This window comes from Protobothrops mucrosquamatus, unplaced genomic scaffold (genome assembly GCF_001527695.2).
Source record: "Protobothrops mucrosquamatus isolate PMUCROS unplaced genomic scaffold, P.Mucros_1.0 scaffold837, whole genome shotgun sequence".
NCBI lineage: Eukaryota > Metazoa > Chordata > Lepidosauria > Squamata > Viperidae > Protobothrops > Protobothrops mucrosquamatus.
In genome coordinates this window covers 367,849-393,862 of record NW_015387093.1, presented here as the reverse complement: position 1 = coordinate 393,862, position 26,014 = coordinate 367,849, and the positions used below count along the sequence as shown (strand labels likewise).

General features: G+C 34.9%; 2 protein-coding genes across 2 annotated transcripts in view; one reads left to right on the top strand and one right to left on the bottom strand.

Moving 5' to 3' along the window:
• CGGBP1 (CGG triplet repeat binding protein 1) overlaps nucleotides 1-4,995 on the bottom strand; it is a 9,225-nt gene extending 4,230 nt beyond the window's left edge. The window contains exon 1 of the mRNA XM_015818992.1: nucleotides 4,873-4,995. The gene's annotated coding sequence lies outside the window, so the exon portion shown is untranslated. The remainder of the gene's footprint in view (nucleotides 1-4,872) is intronic.
• Nucleotides 4,996-5,636: 641 nt separating this feature from the next.
• Nucleotides 5,637-24,779, top strand: ZNF654 (zinc finger protein 654). The gene is made up of 9 exons (XM_015818983.1): nucleotides 5,637-5,799; nucleotides 10,974-11,119; nucleotides 12,804-12,885; nucleotides 14,500-14,635; nucleotides 15,646-15,848; nucleotides 16,323-16,462; nucleotides 17,345-17,486; nucleotides 19,961-22,235; nucleotides 22,745-24,779. Exons 1-9 carry the CDS (start codon nucleotides 5,668-5,670, stop codon nucleotides 22,750-22,752), a joined length of 3,264 nt encoding a protein of 1,087 aa, XP_015674469.1. The 5' UTR covers nucleotides 5,637-5,667; the 3' UTR covers nucleotides 22,753-24,779.
• Nucleotides 24,780-26,014: the final 1,235 nt, after the last annotated feature.

Here is a 26,014-nt window from a genome sequence, read left to right as displayed (position 1 = left end):
CCCCCCCCACATGACCGCATGCTATAACTGATGTTTTAACCAGTGTGCAGACAATATATATGATACCATTTCCTGTGATGAAACAAACAGAATATTAAAAATAGGGATACCACATAGCAAAGCAAAAAGATTGCTAAAGTAAGGTATTTCAAGAAATATTATTTTGTCCTTGTGTGACAGATCCATTCCTCCTATTGATGGAGAGAACTATTTTCTAATAGAACTTTCCTGTTGAAGATATGATTTTACAATTTAATCCTGCAAGTAGCAGAAAGAAAGGGGAATTAGTGAATGTTGCTTTCTCTCAATTTGCAAGTTCAGTGAGTTCCACTCTATTTGAAGATCCAACACATTACTTAGTATGCTGTATGTATGAGCCAATAGAGAACTTATGTGTACATGTAGTATGTATGTACTACATGTACACATAAGTTCTCTATTGGCTCTTTTGAAATCAGGAACAACCAAAACATGTCATTTCAAATCTTATTTCAACTGCAAGAATACAGAGCTTGACTATGCAATGAACTTGCTTGAATAGTTCATGGAATAATATGAATACTACCAAAATGCTCATAGCACTCCCACTCAAAATACTTTTGCACTTAAAATGGAGGATTTCTTACCTGATTTAGATCAAAACACATTTTGTATACAACTATGTGAAACCAATTTTTATTTTTAAACAGCTTGTAGAGGTACCATTTTAATCACAAAAGTTTTACTTGAGTGGCAGCTTCCCTAATTGGTCAGAAAGCATGTATCTTTAAAGCCTGACATGTCTATTGCCCATGGATTTCTTGGAAGAAGACGTTTTTTTCAAAGATCATATAAGCACAAATGGCTTAGAGGTTCTAGAGTTCTTTATCATGAAAAGACATTTCTGTTCAGAACCAGAGTACAAAGAAATCCTAACAGAGAGGTTATTATTGTATTGTTTGTTTACTGACATCGAGCAAAGACATGCAGACTAGGAAAAGTAAGATGAATAGGGGTCTTTTTCTTTTTGTTTTGTCCCTACATTTTACAGAATTTGAAAAGCTTCTTTTTGCAATTGTGTATATGTTGTTTTAAAAATCACATTTCTCATATTAAAACAAAAAGAGAAAAGACTCAAACTGAAGAAACTTTGGAGGAAGAACACACCTCTTCTGGACAAACATGAAAGCATGACAAAGTGTTGAAGAAGGAGTCTTCATACAGTATCAGCTTAAGTCCACTCAGCTGTCAGATCAAATTTCAGCCTCACAGTAAAATATGAAGCAGACACTTTTGACTGCTTTGAAAACCTAACTTCCTTTTCTTTCCTTGGAAAATTAGTATTAGAAACCCATCACAGGTAAAACATTACTTCAAACTAGATTTTAATTTATTACATAATTGTTACTGTTATTTTTTTTTTAAAAAAATTAAATAGTTCTATGCGTTAGAATCCTAGCATGTTTTCTACAGAATTACCATCACTGAACATATATAGGAGTGACTTTTTAACAAAATATATTTGCGCTACTTATAAAATTGAAGGAATATTTCAATATTTTCTTGCATAAGCTATTTGTATTTTAAATTGTTTATTTCCTATTAAAATAGTTAATGATTTGGGTTTAAATGGCTCAGGAAAAGAAAAGAAAAAAATAATTCAAAAATTATTGTATTAATGAAAGAAGATATGTTATATTGGGAAATGCAATAAAACAATTCTGGTTGTTGAAAACCTTGATGAAAGGGGAAAAAGAGGTTAACTGATGAATTAGGAAGATTGAAACAACGTGCCTTTCTAACAGTAATGGAGATCTCCCATGTCTTATACTGATTCTTGATCCATTAGCAGCTGCATGCCCAACTGACATACACGACCAACAAATGTCATTTTGAATGGCTGCTTTGATAATAATCATATTAAGAAGGAAAAGAAAATCATGGCCAAACTGAATACCTGTTTTAATTTCTTGGTTTCTCAATAGCAGTACTTACTTGCCAAAATATAATCTAATTTTCCTAATGAACCTTTTATGGCTAGCTTTTAGCTAGGAATCAAGGAAGATAAGCTCTTCATATCTCAGATAGTTTAGGGTAGATATTACAAAAATAAATACTAGTACACATAAAAAGTGATTCAAGAAAGTTCAGAATATCATTTCTGGTATTTAGCTGTCAAATTTGTGATCATAAAATTTAAACAATGGAAACAATGGAAACTGAAGATCATATATCTATCTCATCGCTTCCTGAATTCTGAAGAAATTGTTTCTAGAATAAAACCACTGTAGTAATATCAACATCATCGCTGTAGATAAACATGAGAGTAATCTAATCTTTTATTCTTCTTGCATCCCAGAACTTGATCCTTGTCCCCGAATCAAAACTGAGGTCAAATGCTTTTAGCACTCCCATTTTCTTTCCCTATTTTTGTGTTTATCTCTTTGTAGTTGCTTGAAAATCATTATTTTCTAATTCTAATGTGTTAATTACTTGTTATTTGAGGAATATATACCTAACACAAACTCTTACAACATAAAGTTGCCTATATTTAAACTTTGTGACTTGATAAATCACGATTTTGTAGTAAAACAACGATATAAAAATGAGACCGTTTTAAAAAAAATCCATGGTAAAGAAGTGACTTGATCTGTGATATCTATCTGTGGAAAGTATAAATTCATGATAATTTGTTTTAATGGCCATTCAACCTGACAGTATATTTTGTGGTCAGTTAAAAATCAGGAAGCTCAGTGATACACAACCAATAGCCTCCCAAGGACTTGGATTCAGCCCCTGAGTCTTTCCAAATTTGCTATTCAATTGTGGGTTTTTTTAATATAACAAAGGGGAAACTTATTAAATGCATGGATATTAGTCATGTAAATTACCTAAAGCAATGCAATTTAGTTTTAAAATAAAGAACCAAACTTTATTTTATCCCGCTTCTTCTATGTTTTGCAGTATATACCTTGATAGATCACGCAAACACTTATCCCCCAAAAGGTAACAAACCAGCTTTATGCCTATATTTTCAAGAATGATATTCTAGAATGGTATCCAATATTTATGCTAAAATGTGCACAAGATCAATTATAATTACTGTGTAACATTTATTTCACCTGCCAAGCATAAAAAGGCTATTTTAACATTTAAAGAGTGCATGATTGCACTGGTGGATTCTATGCTTGGCCTGGCTAGAATGAATGAGCCATCTTCAGATAGGATTAATTTTCTTTCTTTTGAATAAAAATTGAGTCTTCGGTAAAGTTATGTTCCAAGCGTTATCAAGATCCCTACCTGCAAAGTATATGAATTGTGGCTGAAGGTGAACTATGGTTTAAGCAAACACAAGTGGAAGTCCTCCTATAAGCCTTATTGCTCAAAATGATACACTCAAGAACAAAAAAGGTAGGATCAGTATGCACCGTTCTTTTCAATTTAGTTGTGTATTTGAAAATAACACAGCTTCTTGTTTGTATATTCAAATCATATACCATATCTATTTTTTTAATTTTGCAATATATGACTAATGATAAGGATTCCTTCCCAACATTAATCTGGAACTAGAAACAGATCTGCAAATAGTGGCCTTCCAACTATTGGCATCTGGTTTTGGTCACCACAATATAAAAAGAGAAAAAGTGCAGAGAAGAGCAACAAAGATGATTAGGGGACTAAAAGCTAAAACATATAAAAATGGTTGCATGAATAGAGTATGTCTAGTTTAATGAAAAGAAGGACTAGGGGTGACATGATAGCAGTGTTCCAATATTTAAGGGGCAGCCACAAAGAAGAGGGGGTGAAGCTATTCTCCAAAGGACCTGAAGGCAGGACAAGAAGCAACGGATGGAAACTAACCAAAGAGAGAAGCAACCTAGAACTAAGGAGAAATTTCCTGACAATTAGAATTAATCAATGGAACTACTTGCTTCCAGAAGTTGTGAATGCTCCAACACTGGAGATTTTTAAAGAAGAGATTAACAACTATTTGTCTGAAATGGTATAGGGTTTCCTACTGGAGCAGGGGGTTGGACTAGAAGACCTCTAAGGTCCCTTCCAACTCTGTTATTCTTTATTCTATTATGTAACATTAATATTGATAATCAAATTATTAATAATCTGAAATTCAGTATGGCAGCCTCAGAACACATACTCAAGTATATTTGCTCACAAGTCAGCATGGCTCTCTTGAATGGATCTTATGCCTAGTAAGAGCTTTCAGGGATGCAGTCCTATGCACATTCCTTTGGGCATAAGTAAAATTAAAGAAAGTGGGATTACTTGCCAGAATATACATATAGTCTGTCCTACACTGTCCTGTAAATGGTATCTGCTGAGAACGGTCTCAGAGTTTGCATTTCCATTTTTCCTATACATTTAAGGGACTTTAAATCTCGGCTGTTCCAAAACCAGATGAATCTTTTTCGGTGTAAATACTTTCAAGGTGGTAAACTTCTTTTTTTTTCTTTTCTCCAGTCTCCCTAAACCCTGGTTAGCTGTACAGTTCACTGACTCAGAAATCCCCATAATATTCAGACAACGTCCCTCATCAGGTGCAGCCTTTTCAGTCTGTGCCTCCAGCAGGCACTCTGCCGTCCCTCCCTCCTTTCAAAGGAGAGCCTCTCCGTTGACTCTGCAAGGCATTTTCTCCATCACCTGAATTTTCTGGGGGGGCCCCCCTCCCCGTTTCTGACATTCACTCAACTCCTCTCTCCCACCGCCGTCTGAGTCTCCTTCCTTCCCATCAATCTCGTTCCACACAACCTAGACTAATTTTTCTTCCCCGCCCGGGGGGGGGATTGGGGGTGGGGAGAGAAGCCAAGGTGGGCTACAGTGCAGCACTGGGTGCAATGAAACCTCTCTCTCTCTCTCTCTCCGACTCGCCCTTACCGATCCTGACAGCGCGGAGTTCGGCTTCCACATTGACCGAGACGAAATCTCCGATCTGCTTCGTGCTTGCCCCCCCCCAGAACTCCGCGATGGCGTGGATCAGACTCGGCGGAGCCGCCTGCCAGACAGACAGGCAGGCAGGCAGGCACACGGAATGGCGGGGGGGGGGGGGCGCGGCGGATGGTAGGGCTGAATAGAGTTGTTTCCTCTTCTTTGGTTCGTCGAGGGAGGCGGGACGTAGCCCCCTAGCAACACCTCTTCCAATGAAGGCGTCGCTCAAAGCGAGTCAGCTCGTGCGAGGGTAGAAAAAGTGAACGCCGTTCTCTGTGGCCCGCGAGGAAGAGAGTGACAAAACTTTCCACCACTCGCGTAAAGGAAAGAACGGAAGTTGTGCCGCTATTGTGGCCCACTGGCAAGGAGGAGGCGGAGATGTTTACTTTGAAGGATGAAATGTGGGACCAATCGACAAGGGTAAAGGCGGGGCTTAGCTAATGTTATCGATGACATTCTTCACCAATCAAAAAGTGCTGCTGAAAGTTCAGCTTCGAGCAGGGAATGCAGCTCGGCCAATCAGCGGCTTTAACCACCGCAGCTCGCTAGGAGGAAGGTCCTGTAGGTCAGAGGATGAAGGATCGGCGTTTGAGTGACAAGCCCGCGCGCCACTAACAAGGCACCGCGGGGGGCGGTGCCGGAATTGAAGTACGCGGCCGAAAAAGGGCGGGTCATCCGGCAGATGCGGGCGGGGGGGGGAGGGAGGGAGCTGAGACTCGGTACGCGCAGGGCGGCCAGAGCAGCATGGCGGAAGACGAGAGCGACCAGGAATCGGAGCGACTCGGCGAGGAACTCAAGGCCATTAACGAGCCGCGCCTTCCCGCCGGATTGTCTCCTGCCCTGAGCAGCCAGTATTATTGCTACCGCTTCTGCCAGGTGAGTGGCTTAGTCCCGCCCCCTGTAGAGTGACACTCCGGGACTCGGGGGGGGGGGGGCGAAGACAGCCGAGCAATGGACGCGAAGGAATTTCGGACGGAACCTTCTACGGCGAAACGTAGAATGGCTCCGTAATGGCTCTTTGCAGAGGTAGCGGCTGCGGGAGAAGGAGAAAAAAAAAAAACACGAGAGGGCGAGCCTACGCGGGGGCGCTTCCCCCTTTCCTCTGGTCGACGCGGAAAACCGACTTCCCTTCATTTCTGTCTTTTCTCTGCACCCCCCCTTCAAGGAGGAAGCGGTAGGAAAGCCGCCCGTTGCCGAGCTGGAGGCTGTCCGTGGGGGGGGAGGGGTTGGTTTGCGCGACGTCAGTTTCCCTCTTCCCCAACCGATCTCTGGGTTTGTCCTTGTCACTGTCACCCTCTGGGGCTGAGAAAGTGGCCCAGGCCCTGGTCCTGACCCTTCCCTCCTCCAGGTTATCTCACGGGGCTGGCAGGGTTGGGGGCTGGCTGCCTTCGGTGGTGCCGAGAAAGAGGCCCTTCCTGGGCCGCTTAATTTGCAAATGGCCTTGGCGAGGGGCGTGCGGGTGGGGGCTCCGTTCCCAGCGCAGGTCCGGAGTTGGTGTCCCTCTCAGTCTAGGACGGGGGTAGGCAACCTCGGCTCTTTTATGACTCGTGGACTTCAACTCCCAGAATTCCTGAGCCAGCATAGCTGGCTCAGGAATTCTGGGAGTTGAAGTCCACGAGTCCTAAAAGAGCCGAGGTTGCCTACCCCTGGTCTAGGAGCTGGGAATTTATTTATTTTTAATTGATGTCGAGGCAATAAGCAAAGTAGGAGGCTGGTTCTTTAAAAAGGGCAGGGGAGGGGCTCGGTTCTTTCCAGACCTCCTCCTCCTCCTCGCCTTAAAAACTTTGCATTTGGTTGGCTTGGGCATAAAATGAGGTTTGCGGAGAAAACGGCCCACTGTTTTGAGCTGGAGTTCATTACCTAGTATCAAGGGTAGGCAACCTTGGCTCTTTTATGACTCGTGGACTTCAACTCCCAGAATTCCTGAGCCAGCTGTGCTGGCTCAGGAATTCTGGGAGTTGAAGTCCACGAGTCATAAAAGAGCCAAGGTTGCCTACCCCTGATTCCTAGTTGCTGCCTTATTTGCTGCTAGTTTGTTCACTTTCCTATTAGGAGGAAACTGTGGAGGATATTTTGTCAGGCAAAATGGGACATTATGGAGGGTATTTTGTCATGCGTGTCTTTTTCTGACGCTGAGGGAAGCTGGAGGGAAGAACTTGATTGGTTGTTAACAGGTGTGTTGACTTTGAGTTTAACCACTTCATTCTAACCATGCCATGTATTATTTTGCTGGTATTTTATTTTATATAATCCTGCTTGGATTATATTTGTTCTATTTAACGTGGCTTGGGGAATTTAAAGGTAGTTCTGAGGGGGGGTTGGAGTAAAGGCCCCCCAAAAATTGATTCAGGTAAATGTGCATAATCTTACATATTTAGAAAAACATTAGCTGTTTAAGTGTGTGGCATCTGTGATGAATGACGAATCTTCTAATTAATTGGTTTGTCATGATTTCTAAATGGTATTTGTTTATATTTGAGAGTCTTAGAATATAAGTGAACTTGTCTAAATATGATTTTTACTTTTATGCTGTGCTAGTCTTGCTCATTGCTACATTATTTAGATGGAATCCTATCCTTATTTACCTGAAAATAAGTCCAATTAAATACAATTGGTTTTTTTTAGTAAATACATTTGGTTTGTTATTCAAATGAACTTGTGCTAAAGCTGTGGCTTGACTTACACACCCAATTAACCATTTAGCCATAGTTTATGAAATAAATCACTGTTCACTATATTCACACAAAGCTATGTCATAAAGTATGATTGAAAGACTTCAGTGTCTGGATTCATATACTGTATCACATTTAGACAAAATGAAGAAAATTATATGTAATTTGATGTGTGGTTCATACTGACTTTCGATTTAGAAATAATACCATTTCATAGGTTAAAGTGGATTCTGTAATACTTCTGAGAACTATTAATATTTTTATACACACACATACACACATATATTTATCTGATAGGAGCTTACTTGTGTGCCATATACTGGATGTTTTTCTATACCCAGTATAGAAAATACATATAAAGATCCACAAATAAACAAAATCCTGTGTAAAAACAGGTTTGAAAACAATAGTCTTATTACATTTTCCATGCTACCGATATAAAAAATTCATTCCAGTTCTCTATTCCTTACTTAAAAAAAAAATCTCTGAATGCAAAACATTTTGAAAAAGAATTTCATATGGAGTACATATTAATAATTTTTGAATAAAAGTTCTACATCACTATATTTTATAATTAAATTTATGTTGATAAGTAATTTATTGATGACTTGCTAATAACAAACTCTGCAGAGTATTTAGTAGTTGGGGCATATATTTATCATTCTAATGCTGAAGAATCTTTTGGTTATAAGTAGAACATGGAAAGTCCATTTTCTTTGTCCAGGTGTCAGTTTCCATGCTGTAAGTATGATTCAGTGAATATGTATATGTCAAATTATTGAGTCTTGTCTCAGAATGGAATTAACATATGTAATAATTTTCTTCCTAACTGGAACAGAACAATGTAAAATATGTTTGAATGAAGCATTAATTGCACCTCCCAAGTGTTTATTATATAAATGCAATGTAATTTAGTAAATCTGAAATATTTTTTGTTGAATAAGATGTACTGTAGTATAAAACCTATTAAAGTTTTTGACATGTTAAAATCACAAAGTAATTTTGAGCTCTTTTAGTGTCATGAGATGCAGGTTGGGGTGTTTCTATGTTTAAAATGTGAGTCAGTATGTGCTGTAAATGTAAATAATATAAATAATGTCGCTAAACTATTATGCAAATAATATTTTTATTTTACTGCAGAAAATTATTTTTGAAAATCATCTTCATCTTATAAATGAAGCATACATTTCTATTTCCAACACATTTTCCATACAACAGGCTTTTAAAATTTGTTTTGAGATCTGGATTACTCTGTATTATATCAGTTCAGCATGAAAAAAGAGTAAAAAGCCAGTTCCTACAAATCATGTATCACAGTTTTGAAATCAATGTTATAGTGATTACAATATATTATAGAGCTATCCAAAATCAGTTATATCTTGGTGTCAGCAAAACAAAAAATAAAAATTAAGATTTAGGGTCAATTCACTAGTCATAATCATAATGTCTTTTGAATTTGACTTAGCAAAAAGTGTAATAATTAGCCAGTATGGTTTAACAAACTGTTTTTGTGTGTACATACAAATAATGTATTTAGATCTCAGTAGAAATACATTTAATCACCTTTCTGGTCTTCCTATTTTATATTAATCATTGTTTTTAACTTGACAGTGATGTGCCTCTTTAATCAGTGTCCTACTTTCTAAAGTAATGTGTATTTTAAAAAATATGGAGAACATTTTATGTGAATGAGTTGCTAATTTTGAATTGACATTGTAATAGGTGTATTCATACTGTAATCTTATGAATTATGAATAAGTAGTTTTTTAATGGTTTGAAGGTGAAGATTCTACTTAATCATGATAACTCGGGGTGTAAGGATAGATGTAATATATCAATTGGACATTTCAATTGGAGAAACAAGTGTAATTCTCTGCATGTTGAAATGAAATCTGATGTTACATACATCTATTGACATTTGATGGCTTTTTCAATTGAATGGATCCTTTCGCAAACAGTGTAAGCAAACCAGTAGTTTCTTTTATTTCTTGTGACTTGTAGTTTTAACTATTTGGTTTGGTTACAGTGTAAGTAGTACATACTCCAAGCTTTGTATTACAGTTGAATGCTGTGTGGCAAATCTGTCACATTGACTAATGATGTTCTTTAGAATTATGACTAGATATTGGTTTTTAATTTTGGACACTTAACTTTTTATAAAATGTGGTACAAATCATACTTTTTCTATGGGTATTTTTCTTTGCAGTTTTTTTATTATTATTATACCAATTGGGAGACGTTCTAGGCCTTTCTTAGGCATGAAAGGATGGGTAACTTTCTCAGCCCAACATACCTTACAAGGTTATTGTTGTGGGAAAATAGTAAGCAGGAGTAATAAATACGTTTAAATATATTCACCACCTTGAGTTGATCAAATACATACACACACACACACACACACACACATTTAAAAAGGGATAAAATATAATGATTCAATAGGTGGATTAAAATGCCAAAGTCAGTCTAAACATCTAGTTGTGTAACTGGCCCTAATAATAATAACTAATAATAAAAATTCCAAAATATCTGGACCACCATTTGAACACCATCAGCATTGAAAAATCTCCCATCAGTTGCAAAAAACGGCTTTACTTGGAACAGCTTACAAACTATGACAATATCTTTAATACCATCAAACAACAATATCTACCTATCCCAGCTCCTTGGGAAGGACTCAATAAATGGATAAAAATGCTGGATCCAATCTAAACATCTGGCTAATTCTGCAACCAATCATAATAGCTAGTAGCATGTTAATACTGAGGCAGAAATCCTATGCAGATTTACTTAGAAGTAAGAGTACTGAAAATTGGTTTTAAAGCAATTGTATTGTGTATCTTGTTTCTGAGTAGATATTGTGTTTTATCCATAAACCAGAGGGCGAACAGGCCATCTTAAATTGTGAATGTTTTGAATTGTAAGTTTTCTATTATTTCTTAGCCATTGAACAGTGCTACAAAGTATTCTTTTCCTTTTAACAAAAGTAGAAATACATTTTTGTAGCACTAACTGTTTTGGGGAAAAAAATAAGTACAGTAAGTCCCCATTTACTAATTGCAAATGGGAATGGCAACTCCATCACTAAGCAACATGTTCATAAACATGAGACTGTGCCGACTTATGTTATCACTTCTGCTTGCAGTCATTAAACAAATCACTTGTAGTTGTTAAGTGCAACATCGTGTGACTGCAACTTGTGACTTCTGATTTCCCCGTTGACTTTGCTTGTTGGAACCTGGCTGTGAAGGTTGTAAATTGTGATCATTTGAGGTTACAAAGAAAAATTGCCTAGCTATAAAATATAGTAACATAGTATATTCCTGCTTATATATGCTGTTTCAGATCAAGTTTAATGTGTACCGTTTTCTCCGCAAACAGGTTGTTGAAGATTATGCTGGAAGATGGCAGGTTCCTCTGCCACAGCTTCAAGTACTCCAAACAGCTCTCTGTTGTTTCACATCTGCATGTGTATCTTTTCCAGATGAATGTGAACATGTACAGTATGTGCTAAGTAGCCTAGCCTTGTAAGTAGACAATGTTCTTCCTACTATAAACTTTCTAACTTTCTGGATACTATAGCATAATTTGAAAAATTAACCTTCAACCTTTTAAGCTTTGGGAAGAAGATTGTTGTCATTGTTTCCCAAATGTATAAAATGTAAGAACTGTTTAAGAACTTGTGTGGAGTATATTGATGAACATATAAGTATTATAAAGGATATTGCTCATCATTCATGTAGTAATATTTCCCTACCAAATTAAGATATAAAACAATACTATCATGTTTGTTTAAAATCTGTTTATGGGATAGGAATAATTACCATTTTAAAGTACAATTAAAATTAGATGTATGATTTTTATGTTGTAATTGAGAAAATTAAGACATGAACTAATTTGTATGTTATGGCAGCAAAACATTTTCAGATTAAAAAAAGTTTTAATCATTTATTCAAACTCAAGCCTATCATCTTTATACAGGTTTCCAGTACTATTTTGAAATATTGGAAACTCAATCCTGACTCTCTTGGATATATATCAAATGGTGTGCTGGCCAGGGCAGAATACATATTTGGGGTTTGGAATCTGACTAGAGGCAAGCATTCTTATCTAGTGAAGGGCAGGTTGCTGGTGGGTATCATCATCCTTCGTTTTTAGGCAAGTCAAAAGGAAAACTGCATATCTATAGGGAAATCTTGCTATAACAATTCCCTAATACAAAAATGTAATAGGTTGCAGTATTTCCACTCACCATACCTAGTGTGGTGTTACCATCAAGCTGCCTTTTTTTATCAAATTGTTTCTACAAAAATGGGTAATAATTGTTAGGACACTTATACATATATTACTACCAAATCTCTCAAAATTTGTGGAAGACCAAAAGATATTTGATAACTTCATTTAAGGCACTAGACTTACAACCTCTGGTGAAGGATTGTCACAAGAATGCTGAACAACAAATAGCTAAAATCTCGGGGTATCAAAAATTAGCACCTCCATATATAGAGAGGTTCAGTTCTGATTAATAGCAATTTTAATTTTATCAAGGCAACAGTTGTATATTGGGACTTAAAGTTCAGTGTCCTAAGACAGCTTATTTTTTTTAATCTGATACGGATGTTGAGAACAATCCATTGTCTTTTAATGATGTAAAACAGGGGTGTCAAACTGCTGGCCCACCCCATTGCCGGCAATGGCAAAACAGTCCCAATATAGTCGCGAGTTTGACCTGCCTGATGTAGAATAATATGAATGTGAGCAAAAACTGAAAAAATGCAATATTTACTGAAAAAAAATTGCATTCTGTGTGGAGAGAAAAGAATTAGAGCACCAACTGTTGATTCATCATTTAAATTCCCTTGAATCTATAATCTTTAACTGAATTAAAAATTTTAGATTGCAGTGGCACTTAATAAAGTGTTTCTTCAATTCCATGTTATGGACGTTTGTATAGAAACTATAATACACTAGAAATTCAGCTAATATATAGTGTAACATACCACTTCAACATTATATTAGGAAGAATATTATGCCAATATTTTACTATGCCAATTGCTTTCTCTCATGTAATACAATTAAATGAGCTTGCCTGATAGAGAATCCACAGAGCTTTGTCAACATTATTCCTTCATTTAAAATTCTTTATTTAAACTTGTGACATAAGTTTGCTCTGCTTATTTCTTTTTAACTTCAATTTGCTTTGATTTATAGGAGTTTTTTCGAACTGTTACTATTCTTTGGGAAAGATGAATTCTATGAAGATCCTTTAAAAGACATTCTTGGGTCAATCCAGGTAATTTGCTAATGTTCAAATAATTAAGTGTTGACAAGCATAATGCTACCAATTTACAAGTAGTCCTTCATTTATGATCATTTGTTTCATGACCATGCAAAGTTTTGACAGCACTGAATGAATGGTAATTATATAGCTGATCCTCAAAGTTCCAACCATTCCAGCACATTGTAACTTCGAATAGTCACTAAGTGAACTATTTAAAGTAGAGGACTACCTGTACTTTATCACTTTTTTCCATTTTTTGGGGGGGTCATCAAGTTTTTGACACCTTGCTAGGTGACTGGTGGTACTCGGATGTTGCCATATCCTAAAAGTGGTACAATGGGTGAAAAGGTTGAAAAGCCCTGTTATAGGGCAATCGTTTCTGAAGCAAGGTATCTCAAATGGCTAACATACACAGGATGTGTCCAAAATCTGGGACCCATGACTTCCAAGGGAATCAATTTTGGGGAAATTGTGCTTCATGCTGCTGATTGCCTCTGTACTGCTGCAGTCATGTTATCTTTATTTTCAATGTTCTATGACAGTCTCCCAGCCAGTATCACAATCCCTCACTCTCTCACCCAGCAGTAGTCATTTAGTTGCCCGCTGGAAAGGGAGGGAGGGAGGGAGGGAGGAAGGAAGGAAGCTTCATTGTGCTTCTGCATGAATGCTTGGAAGAGGCAATAAATGGAACTGAAGAGAAACTTGATAAAAGTATTAGGCAACAATTTTAAAAATTTTGGGGATCTGCACATATACATTATGACATCCTAGGTTCTTGAGAAGAAATTGATGAATATGAAGGCCAACACCAGCTAAACAATGGCAGTTGTGACTTTGAATTGTTGTGAACAGATAATAATTATATTCCAAATTATTTAATCAGTTCCATTTTCAGTTCTGTTCATTTTACTGAATTCTTAGTTAACTCTCAACCTTTCATTTTTAAAACATTTCCATTAAAACTCTGTGCATTATATGTCTATTTTTCTTCTTCCATTAATTCATGCTCTACCATTTATTTCTCTTACATTCTCAGTCACAGTCTTCCATTTGCCATGTTCATGATTTTGGTCAATTCAAGTTTTTACTTAAAACTTTTAGTAAGGTAGAGAATATGTGAACTAGGTTACCAAGCTTAGTTATGCCTGAGTTAACAGATAATGTTAACAGTAAAATGAGTCAGTATGCTCTAGTGGTTAAGATACAAGGCTAGAAAGCAGAAGATCATGAGTTCTAGTCCCACCTTAGCCATGAAAGCCGGCTCTGTGACCTTGGGCCAGTACAATTATTCAACAGCCTCGCAGGGTAGTTGTTAATGGGGAAAATGGAGGAGGAAAGTGTGTTGGATATATTCACCACCGTGAGTTATTTGTAAAAATAAAGGTGGGATATGAATAAATAGAAGTAATATAAAAGTATGATGCCAGTTTTGGCACATTTTGACAAATATGCAATTAGTGCAGTTGGTGCCCCTAAGTTTATGCTACAAAAGATGAAATCTTTGCTTTAGATTACCTCAGTGTACTAATACTCATACTCTAAAAACTAAGAAGTATATGCAGTGTGTTGATACATTCCCAGTGTACATTCTAAGTACCTTAATGTTCACTACTTATTCTTCCACAGGATTGCCAGAATCGACTCAACAGATATAGAAATGTTAACTTAGAATTGGTGACTCGAATTACCAGAGACGGTGGACCTTGGGAGGATTCTGTATTACAAACTGTTCTTAAAGGAAGACCAGTTTCTCAAGAGTTAGGTACAAATTGTTTTTCATATATATTTATTGAAAATAGCATAATTTAAATTAATGTTGAATGTAGGAAATTTTTATTTCATTTCTGTAAAATTGTTTCCAGGTGGTGAATGTTGTAATGTATTTCTTAATCACAGGATAGAACTAGTTCAATTAGAGACTAAAATTGGGTTGAAAGATAAGAAAATTTAGTGTACAGTATATTGTGGATTTTGAGATTATTTCTTATGCATGGAAAACAATTTGTATTGGTTTTATAGTTATTGTTTCTGAGATGGGCACAGGATTAAAAAATAATTTTATGTGTGCATCTTGTTACATCATGGACAAAATTTATCAGGTTGCCAAGAGTTAAACTTACTTGATGGCACATAATAAATCATTTTACTGCAGATATGTTCTCAAGTAAAATGTCAAGCTGTTACTTTCATAGGAATAGAGTATGAACTCACTGAACAATATTGCAGCATTCTAATTTAAAGTATTTATGGTCTTAATTAAATAGTTACAAGGATTAAATTATGTGCATATTTAGGAGCAGCCTTTAAGAAATGCTATTTGTTATTATTGTAGGAGAATACAATAATAACATACACAACATACACTAGAAACATTTACATGCTTCTAAGAGGAATGGGGCCAGAGAATATTTTGGAAGGAAGTTGTAGGAGTTATAATGGGTGAAATGACTCTCTTTACCATATGTCCTTGAAGTTCCCCATACCCAGTCCTCAGTCAGAAAGAAAGATCTTACATTTATCACCTCACTCAGTTGGAGAGGGGGAGACAGTGAGAAAAGGAAAATAATGAACTGCAATTTTTTGCATTGCTGTCATGATAATTTTATACTGGCCCTATTCTCTTATCCATGTTTTTTAAAAAAAAACCTCCATAGATTATCCAGTTTTTAATTTTAACAATGTTAATAGAATGCTTCCAATATTTTGTAAACCTGATTTAATATAACTTACTGTTAATATTTTATAACTGAATTATTTGTTTTCTTTTACCAGTTAACAAATATTTAAGCTCTGAAAATCCACTGTTCTTTGAATTACGTGCCAGATACCTTATTGCCTGTGAACGCATCCCAGAGGCAAAGGCTCTTATTAAAGCTTGCATGAATCATCCTAATATTAGCAAAGATCTTTACTTCCATCAAGCATTTTTCATGTGTCTTTATATGTCTCCGCTGGAAGATCACCTATTCCAAGAGGTACAGTTTAACAACTTTAATGAAGTTTTGTGATATGTCTTGATAAGAGATAGTATTTTAATATATATTAAGCAAAATAAATGACCAAATATTTTTTTAAAAAAAATCATTCTTGCTTTATGATTCTATGTAGATTAATCACTTCTGTATATATTATTTTTTGGATATTGGACAACTACTTCCTAGTATTAGCATTTCATTAACCCTGCTCTAAGATTGCCAAGTAACAAGTAATATAATGAGAAATTTGGTCATGGAAAATAGTAACATTAAGTATTCTGTTCAAATTAATATAAAACAATATGCTGTATATAAATTCTTGTTATTGTATATATTTCTCTTCCCTCTTGTGTTATTAGCTTTCTATATTGGGTAATAGAACTAGTACTAGGAGCTAGGAATTCCAATTATTGTAAAAGTTTAGCCTCTTTTTTTTACTACGCTTGCCTGAGTTATCTCATTTTGATTGCACAGCATTTGCTGAAGACTGACTGCAAGAATGGCATTGAAATCATCTGCAACACTGCAAAAGAAGGGAAGACTGCTGTAGCATTGAATCTTTGTGAATTGTTTCTTATTCCACAGCTCAAAAAAGGGGATATGTATTGCATCTGGTAATTTTTTTCTTTCAGTAATACTGCTTTAGACTAGTGTTATAATACAAGAAAATTACAAATAAATGATAAAGGAATGGTTAAAGTCTAGTTAATTATTAAGAGTAAATAGTGCTTTGGTGCAATTTCATTACTATAAAATCCATCAATTCAATATATTAGTGAAAACTTAAGTATTAGATATTTTTGTATTGTTATAAACTGCTTAAAAATAATGGATTACCTTATTGATTTACTTAGCAGACAATTAGAAAGCAACTTAATTTTTTTTTCAAGTTAATTTCTTTACAGCTTCTCATTTATGGCTAGTGTCTTTATGAAACTTGATCAAAATTTCATTAATCTGTAAAAACTATGTCTTATATTTTAATTGTTAAAATAATTCCAAAATGGAGAATTATTTAAGAGAATGCAAGTTCCTTATATTTAAGCTGATTACTCTAAAAATGTTACATAGAGTGATAATGGCTCTAGAGATTCATAGTTTTCCTATTATATTTGTAGATGCTGGAAGTTGAACCTTAGGTCTGCAGACAAACTAGGCTCAACTACTTATTTATGATTTCTTTCAAATAGCTTTTTGAATAATATAATTATATTGGTAATGTTACATACTTCCATATGTAGAATTTGCATACAGTGATTTTAATATGCTAATTGGAGAGGCGGCTCCTCCATTTATTTTTAATAAATGCCCATTGAATTGGAGAGTGCATTTCCAAGCTGATTTGCATAATTTTGCAATAGTACCATTATGCAAATGGCACAAATAATGTCATTTTTATAACCCTGAATTATATCTATCATAGATTTTAACAACATGATAAATACAATATGATTGGTATCTTGGTTACCTAAAATAAGCTTCATTTTGTTTTATAGGGAGCTGATCTTTATTTGGAGTAAACTGCAGCTTAGGTCTAACCCATCAAAGCAAGTATTTGTAGATCAATGCTACCAACTTTTAAGGATAGCTACAAATTTACAAGTTATTTTCCCTTTCATGAAAGTCATTAGGGATGAAGTAAGTAATAGCATTTGCCTCAGATACATGTTTTAAAAGTACAAATATTAAATATTGTATAAGCTATTGTTAAATATTGTATAAGCTATTGTTATATAATTAAATATTTATTTGTTGAAAAAGAATATATTGACATTATCTAAAATATTTTTATCTCCACATCTCGCATAGTAGAACACCAAATAGTACCCTAGCCATACTTACTGAGTTTGTGCTTTGAAGTTTTATTATAGGGCAAGAATAAAATGTGCTATGTACAGCTCTAATAGGGACCAATGTTAGTAGGATTAGCCCAACATATACTTAAAAAAAGGAAGATATTTTCTTTTTACACTTTACAAACTATAATTAATGTATACTAGTTTATACAGTTCCATAATTGTTTTATGNGTGGGAGGCAATCTGTGGCAGAAGGCGGTCTCGGAGGTAACCAGGTCCAATGCCATGGTGCGCTTTGAAGATGATAATCAACACCTTGAAGCGCACCCGGAAGGCCACAGGCAGCCAGTGCAGCTCGCGCAGCAGCGGCGTTACATGGGAGCGACGAGTCGCTCCCATCACCGCCCGCGCGGCCGCATTCTGGACCAATTTTGAAACTTGATCAAAATTTCATTAATCTGTAAAAACTATGTCTTATATTTTAATTGTTAAAATAATTCCAAAATGGAGAATTATTTAAGAGAATGCAAGTTCCTTATATTTAAGCTGATTACTCTAAAAATGTTACATAGAGTGATAATGGCTCTAGAGATTCATAGTTTTCCTATTATATTTGTAGATGCTGGAAGTTGAACCTTAGGTCTGCAGACAAACTAGGCTCAACTACTTATTTATGATTTCTCTCAAATAGCTTTTTGAATAATATAATTATATTGGTAATGTTACATACTTCCATATGTAGAATTTGCATACAGTGATTTTAATATGCTAATTGGAGAGGCGGCTCCTCCATTTATTTTTAATAAATGCCCATTGAATTGGAGAGTGCATTTCCAAGCTGATTTGCATAATTTATGCAATAGTACCATTATGCAAATGGCACAAATAATGTCATTTTTATAACCCTGAATTATATCTATCATAGATTTTAACAACATGATAAATACAATATGATTGGTATCTTGGTTACCTAAAATAAGCTTCATTTTGTTTTATAGGGAGCTGATCTTTATTTGGAGTAAACTGCAGCTTAGGTCTAACCCATCGAAGCAAGTATTTGTAGATCAATGCTACCAACTTTTAAGGATAGCTACAAATTTACAAGTTATTTTCCCTTTCATGAAAGTCATTAGGGATGAAGTAAGTAATAGCATTTGCCTCAGATACATGTTTTAAAAGTACAAATATTAAATATTGTATAAGCTATGTTGTTATATAATTAAATATTTATTTGTTGAAAAAGAATATATTGACATTATCTAAAATATTTTTATCTCCACATCTCGCATAGTAGAACACCAAATAGTACTCTAGCCATACTTACTGAGTTTGTGCTTTGAAGTTTTATTATAGGGCAAGAATAAAATGTGCTATGTACAGCTCTAATAGGGACCAATGTTAGTAGGATTAGCCCAACATATACTTAAAAAAAGGAAGATATTTTCTTTTTACACTTTACAAACTATAATTAATGTATACTAGTTTATACAGTTCCATAATTGTTTTATGCAATATGTAAAAAAAGTCATTGGATTTTGTTGCAAAAGTATTTTTTTTTTAATGATGAATACTAATAGGGTTGTACAAAGCATTTGAAGGTGTCTGCAGCACACAGGAGCATTGAAACATTGAAATAGCAGTCTTTTTTAAGGGTTCATGCAGCTGCTTTGGAAATGGCTCCTAATTTTCCCATTTGTGTATTCATTAATTGCCACTTTTCTAGATACTTCGATGTGGAGGTAATTCGACCATTTTCCAAAGCAACTTTGCAAGGCTTCTGAAAGATGCATTATTTTAATCATTGAAAAGGAGTATTTTGTTTATGCTCTTGCCTGAACCTTAATTTAGTAATTATTCTTTGACTTTGTATTTTAAAAGATAAAATTATATGTTGCACTTGATTTAACTGTATTTAGAAAAATTGATCAAAATTTAGTCTTCCACAATTGGAAGAGCTTCCATTCATAAACTGCTTTTGACTCAAGTAAGTGAACTTGCTGTAATAGGAAAATATAATGTATAATGATAATTTAAAATGAATGTACCTTTTAAAATGTTTGCAATATTATTTGTCACTTTTCTACATTGACATAATATCTTTTAAGAATATTTACTTCTGTTTACCAGTTCTCTTATATATTAGGGTTTGGGTTGTTTTGTTTTATATCCAGTCCTTCCGTAAAGATACTGGGAATTTGGAACATTTGATGTATCACTGAACTATAATTTTGAGATATTATGAGCTTTCTGGGAAAGGAAATGCAGAAGACTCTCAATATTCTGAATTTATTCTACCTTTCCTTTCTTTCTCACAGATTGGCAAGGAAGGTCTACAGATTTGTGTAGAAATATGTGGAAGTGCTCTTCAGCTAGATCTTCATGATGATCCAAAAATGAAATGTTTGATATACAAAACCATTGCTCACTTTTTGCCAAATGACTTAGAAATAGTGCGAATATGTGCTCTTTCTATATTTTTTATTGAGCGCACCTTGGAGTCCTATTATACTGTTGAACAGCTATATAAATATACAGATGAAGAATACAATGAACAAATAAGTTCTGTTCAGAATCGTGTACGTTTTGAGTTGCTCCCAGTTTTGAAAAAGGGATTGTTTTTTGATCCAGAATTTTGGAACTTTTTGATGATCAAACAGAACTGTTTAGCACTGCTAAGAGAGAAAGCCTCAGTTGAACTGAGTGAACATCCAGCTGAGCTTTCTTCTGCAAATACATCAAAGACACGTCGAGTACTGCGAAGTGATCAATCTTGTACATCTGAGACAAACAGTGGAGAACTAGACCATGAAGATACTTCTGAGGCACAATTGGAAAATGATGGCAATTGCCAAAAGAACCACGTAGTTCTTAATTCATCTAAAACTGATCACAATGTACCAAAACATCGCTGTATATTATGTAACAGAGAATTTGTTGGTGGACACATTGTGAGGCATGCCCAGTCCCATCAGAAAAAGGGCAGTTTCTCATGTGTAATGTGTTGTAGAAAATTCAGACAAAAAAGTATAATGCTTAAGCACTTAAAGAATCACATCAAGAAAATGACACGGCATCATCTGGCTGCTACTTCTGTCGATAAAGAAACTCTTATCGTCGATGAAATGAACTGTTCCAGTGCTGATCTTCCCCTTCAGAATGGGGACTTGGAGAGTACTAAAGAAAATGAAGTGGAGCTAGTCATTCCAAGTACTAACCAGGAGATGCAGAATTCTGAACTTGCACTGGATGTAACCAAAAATCATGCTAGTAGCCAGGATGATATTGTTGAAAATGGTAGTTGTGATAACTATTCAAATAATATTCCTGAGGCAGAAATTAAAGAAGGATCACCAGAAAACAGCCTGAATAGAGAACTGCCTATACTTCACAAGGTAAATGGTGCACTCTGTCCTCAAAATGATTTGGAACACACAATTAATTTCAAGTGTCCTGCTGATGGGTGTATTAGAGTCTTTAAAAAAATACGGTTTCTGAATAAGCATGCACGCAAGGCCCATCCTTCTGATCTAAATGTGCAAGAGCATATAATGAAATGGAATAATGGAAAATGTAGGTTTTGTCAGAGAAAATTTTTGGATTCCCATCATTTTATTGATCATCTGAAACAACATATTTATCCAAATGTATATTTCTGTTTGCATTTTAACTGTAATCAGAGATTTAAGCTGTCTACTGAGCTTGCAGAACACATGAAAAGTCATGATGAATTTAAAGCTCAGTGTAACTTTGCAGAGTGCTGTAAACTTTTTGACGACATTTCGTTGTTACATGAGCATGAAGCTCAACATTACTTAAACAAAGCAAATTCTTCTGAAGTCAGTGAAAATAATTCTTCAGTTGTTTTGGAATCTGAGTGTGGTGTTCAAGAAATAGCAGGTGATGATGGTGAAAAGGAGGCTGTAACGGACTTGCCAATTCCCACTTGGAAAGCAAGGAAAGATTCCTTAGAACCAAAGACTTATATTCAGACTGAGAAAAAAATAAATACTCTAATCCAGAATGGGAATGAAAATGCATATGGTAGTGCTGTCACAATTGTGAACTTAATAGACCAAAAGATACCTGAAGTAGAGCCAAATTTTGAAAGCTGTAAACTTAATGATCAGGTAGTCAACGGGCATGGTGAACTGGAACAAACAACAGCCGCACTGGATGCTGATTTGGAAAAAATGAGTGCCAATACTAGGACAGAAAATGGATCTCTTCTACCTGTTCTGCAGAACTGTGCTGAAATATCACATACCGGTAATACTCTAGTGGATTCTCAGACACTTTCTAAACCAAATCAGATAACAGAAAATACATCATATGGCTTAATTTTAACAAGGCCTTACATTAGACCATTGCCTCCGAGTTACCTTGATGAACGATATATTAGCATGCCAAAACGAAGAAAAACTTTGACTGATAAAGCAGATGCACATTCAGAGCAAGGCAAAATGTGTAGCAAATCAGAGAGACTAAGATGTAGCAAATGTTTGACCACCTACTGTAACTCAGAAGCACTTCAGCATCATCTTGCACAAAAGAAGTGTCGGACACTTTTTGGATTCGATTCAGATGATGAAAGTAAGTTTTTCAATTTTACTAGGTATAATTTTAGGTATTTGTACAGCAATAAAATGTTAACAAGAGATTTAAGTATGCAGTTGTTGAACAAATGGATACATACACTGTTAGAAAAAGGATTCTAAAAAGATAGGATGAGAAAAATGTACCGTAATAAAATTATATTACATATAATGGTAAATAGTAGCATATAGTTTTGCCTTAGCCCAATAGTAATAAAAAAGTATTATATTACAGATAATAGAATTTTAGCTAGTTTTGACAGCACTTTACTGTGCAATGTTGTGAAATCATTACTTGACCAGATGAAATTATGAAACTTACTCTACAGTGTTTCTATGTTTTTATGAAGGCTTCAGAGAAAAATGGTAACTAGCTATCATTTTATATTCTCTAAACAAGCATTTAGTTTGTTTGACTTTGCTTTTGTTTAGGAAAAATGAATGACTGAATCTCAGTGTGATACTAGACTCCAAAGGACTAACCAATGTAATCTATTTTTTTTGCAGGTGCCTGAGCAAATGATGTATGAGGAGTTCTCCATTTGAGGAGTAGTGATGGAACACTACAATATTCTGCATCAACCTGCTTTTCCCTTCTTGGCCTTAATTATAAAGACATCTAAAATTACTAAAGAAAATCATGACCTTTCTGAGAATTAAAGCACAGGGGTCACAACTAAGTGATAGTAGGAGCCGTGCAGTATTAGCATCCAGAAAACAAGCAGACTGTGTTTAAACCCCCCAAAGTACCAGTTATCTAAAAGCCACACATTCTTGCATAGTTCTACTCTTACGTAAATTCACTGGGTGGCTGTATACAGAGTAGGTTTCATGCTGACTGATAACAATTGTTACAGAGAAAAATGCCTGTGGGACATGCCTCTTTCTGAATCTGTATGTTCAAAGGAAGCCATTCTGTATGATAAAACTAGTTTGAGTCACATTCAATGTTGCTGTGCACTAAAATCGGATCAATTAAAAAGAGATCCATTTATAAAGGTTGACTCTTCTTGCAATGGTATATTTTGTACCTTGGAAATGGAACCGATGAATGTAAAAAATAATCAGTGCTGGGCAGTGTATCTTAATAAATGTTTTAAGGCATACAATAAGGGCTAAAGTATGTCTTTGATATTTCCAAATTCACCTAATTGAACTGCATTCAAATGCACCAAAGTTTTTCAAGACCTGATCATGATGAATGTATAGATAGAATTCAGTCATAACAACTAGCAAATCCACACAGCTACAGTATTTGGTATCAAAAAGCAGTTTTAGGCTCAATAGTAAATTCACATGGCTAGAATTTAACTGAATTCAGCTGGTGTATAAATTTTAAGCATAAACTTTTTAAGGTTGTTTGCATGAATTATACTTGTTAAAATCAAATTTTGTATTTAAAATGAATTAAAAAGGGTCGCACTTGATTTAAATTGACATTAGGACACTATGAATATAGCCTTGTATTCATATTGTAGCAACATTGAAAAGTTGCGCTGAATTTTCTTTATGAAACAATGCATTCTTAAGAAATTCATACAAAAGCTATCAAGGCAGTGCATGCTACTACAATAATTCAGAAGTAGTAATTTAAGCATAGAATCTGTTATTCATTAAGCAGTTCTTTTGTCAGGCTTCTATGCAAGTATAATATAGGAAAGTTCAAAGCATTTCTGAATAATTTTTGAAGTGAGCATACATCTAAAATCTCTTGACAAAGTTAAGCAGTAAAAATAAATTGCTTTAGTTCTGAGTACCAATAAAATTATTTGCACAGTGCCTTGAAATGTTAAGCTTTAAGCCCCTTATTCTTAAAATAGTACATATAAAAGCAGAGTATTCTAATCCCCAAATATCCAAAATACCCCTTTCTTTAAAAGCAATGGTGTACAAATATTTATTATGAAAAATAAATAAATACATATTTTTCATAATAAACATTAAGAACTGTTCTTGCAGACACTGGGGTTTGAAAATATTTACAAAGGGATTATGGTTTTTTTTAAATGAAAATGTTAGTTGACCTATTGAGCTATATTCTCAATGCAATCCTACACATTTCTACTCCAAAGTCAGTCCCATTGAGTTTAATGGTACGTACTCTCAGGTAAGTGAGTAGATTTTTTAAAAATCAGATATTTTATTCATAAAGACTAAGGACATTTTTTTCTCAAGAAACCAGTATGAAACTTTGAACACAAATATGCTTGAAATATAATTATATTTCTAACCACTTTTAGGTCAATCCTGATATCTAGGCACCAAATGATATTTTTAATGACTACACAGATGAAGCTGTGCTTGACTATGCTAAATATTAAAGGCTACTGTTGAAGCAATTTGAACTATAACATGAACAGACCTTTTTCAATTTACTTTTATAAGTCATGCAAGATTGCACAAATATGGTACCTAAGTTCTCTACTTTTGAGATAATTAAAATCCAAAAACATATATTTTGTAATATATTTGTACATCTTACTATATAGGAGATTTTATTAAAATATTTTAATACTTTATATTATTAAATGGGAGTTATTTGCAAATCTCAGTCTTCAACTGTGTCTTAATTGGAATTTATTTAATTTGGTCAGATTAGAAAATAGGTTTTCCTTGTACAGGAGTCCTAAAATTGGCAATTTTAAATGACAGCATGTTTTGATATATCAGTACATGAAACTGAGTTTTTTCAAAAATAAAACACTGATTTTCTGGGATCCCAGTTTGTATTAGCAGTTTTAGTGTTTCATTTCTTAATCGGCATTAAAGACAACGTGCTAAGCTTGACTTCTAGTTATTAGATAGGCATAGCTGTGCACTTTTCATAGTGACTATAAAATGGTTTGCTATTTATTCTATGTTTTTTGACTAGCTGAAACTGTTATTCCCTGTGGATCTGTCAGGGTTATAATCTAAGCCCAAGTAAGGTGTGCCTGGTACTAACACTTGCTGAGATGGATAATTAGTGCTGTGGCTATACTCTGATATTCCCTAAATTGGGTTTTAATTTGCTAGATATAAAAAACATTGATTTGTCGTCCAATTTTACTTTCAGTGCCTCTGCACTCTTGCCTTATAGGCATCTAAGTATCCAGACTTATATCCAGGAAATATAAGGCTTTCCTCAGGAAAACATTCTATTTCAAATTAATTCCAAATTATGTAACATCATAAACATTTCGTATAAAACTGAAAGGGGAGATTAACCTTCTGCAAAACGTTTAGTTTTCCACTTGCCGTTACCAGTTTTAATCAAAAACAGTTGAGTAGAATTTTAAGGTATACCATTTGATTTGTTGTGCTTTGACATCAAACATATGCTTAGGAGAAATTATACAAATGGTAACATTGCTAGGACACCTGCCTTTCAGATATTAATATTTCAGTTGTCAGCTATTTTAAAATAGATTTGCAATACTTAATTTCAGGATATTCCCAATTGCTGTTAAACACTATGAGTAATTAAACTAGTGAGCCTAACTCCATGATCCCAATTACACACTTTTGGAAAATGCATTGACTGCCCTTTGTAAGTGATAGTGTTTTGACTTTCCACCAGCTTTTAAAACAGGATACTGATTGTTTCTTCTTGGCCAAAAGAAGAGTTACATGAGTGACTTCAATCAAACACTTGTTTGTTGTGGGCAAGATTTGATTATTGCAGGAAATAATGTTCTCTTTTCTAGTTAACTTAGAATTGACATTGGTATTGCACAAGTGGTATTTCTCAAATGGCTTGTGTAATGTCCCCTTATCTCCAGTCTGAAATGAGAAATA

What these genes read in the sequence shown, in the direction of transcription:
- ZNF654 (XM_015818983.1), top strand. Translation starts at nt 5,668, where the DNA reads ATGGCGGAAGACGAGAGCGACCAGGAATCGGAGCGACTCGGCGAGGAA. An exon ending in ATTGCTACCGCTTCTGCCAG is followed by an intron (nt 5,800 to 10,973) that starts GTGAGTGGCTTA and finishes CTCCGCAAACAG; the next exon opens with GTTGTTGAAGATTATGCTGG. An exon ending in ACCAGTTTCTCAAGAGTTAG is followed by an intron (nt 14,636 to 15,645) that starts GTACAAATTGTT and finishes TTCTTTTACCAG; the next exon opens with TTAACAAATATTTAAGCTCT.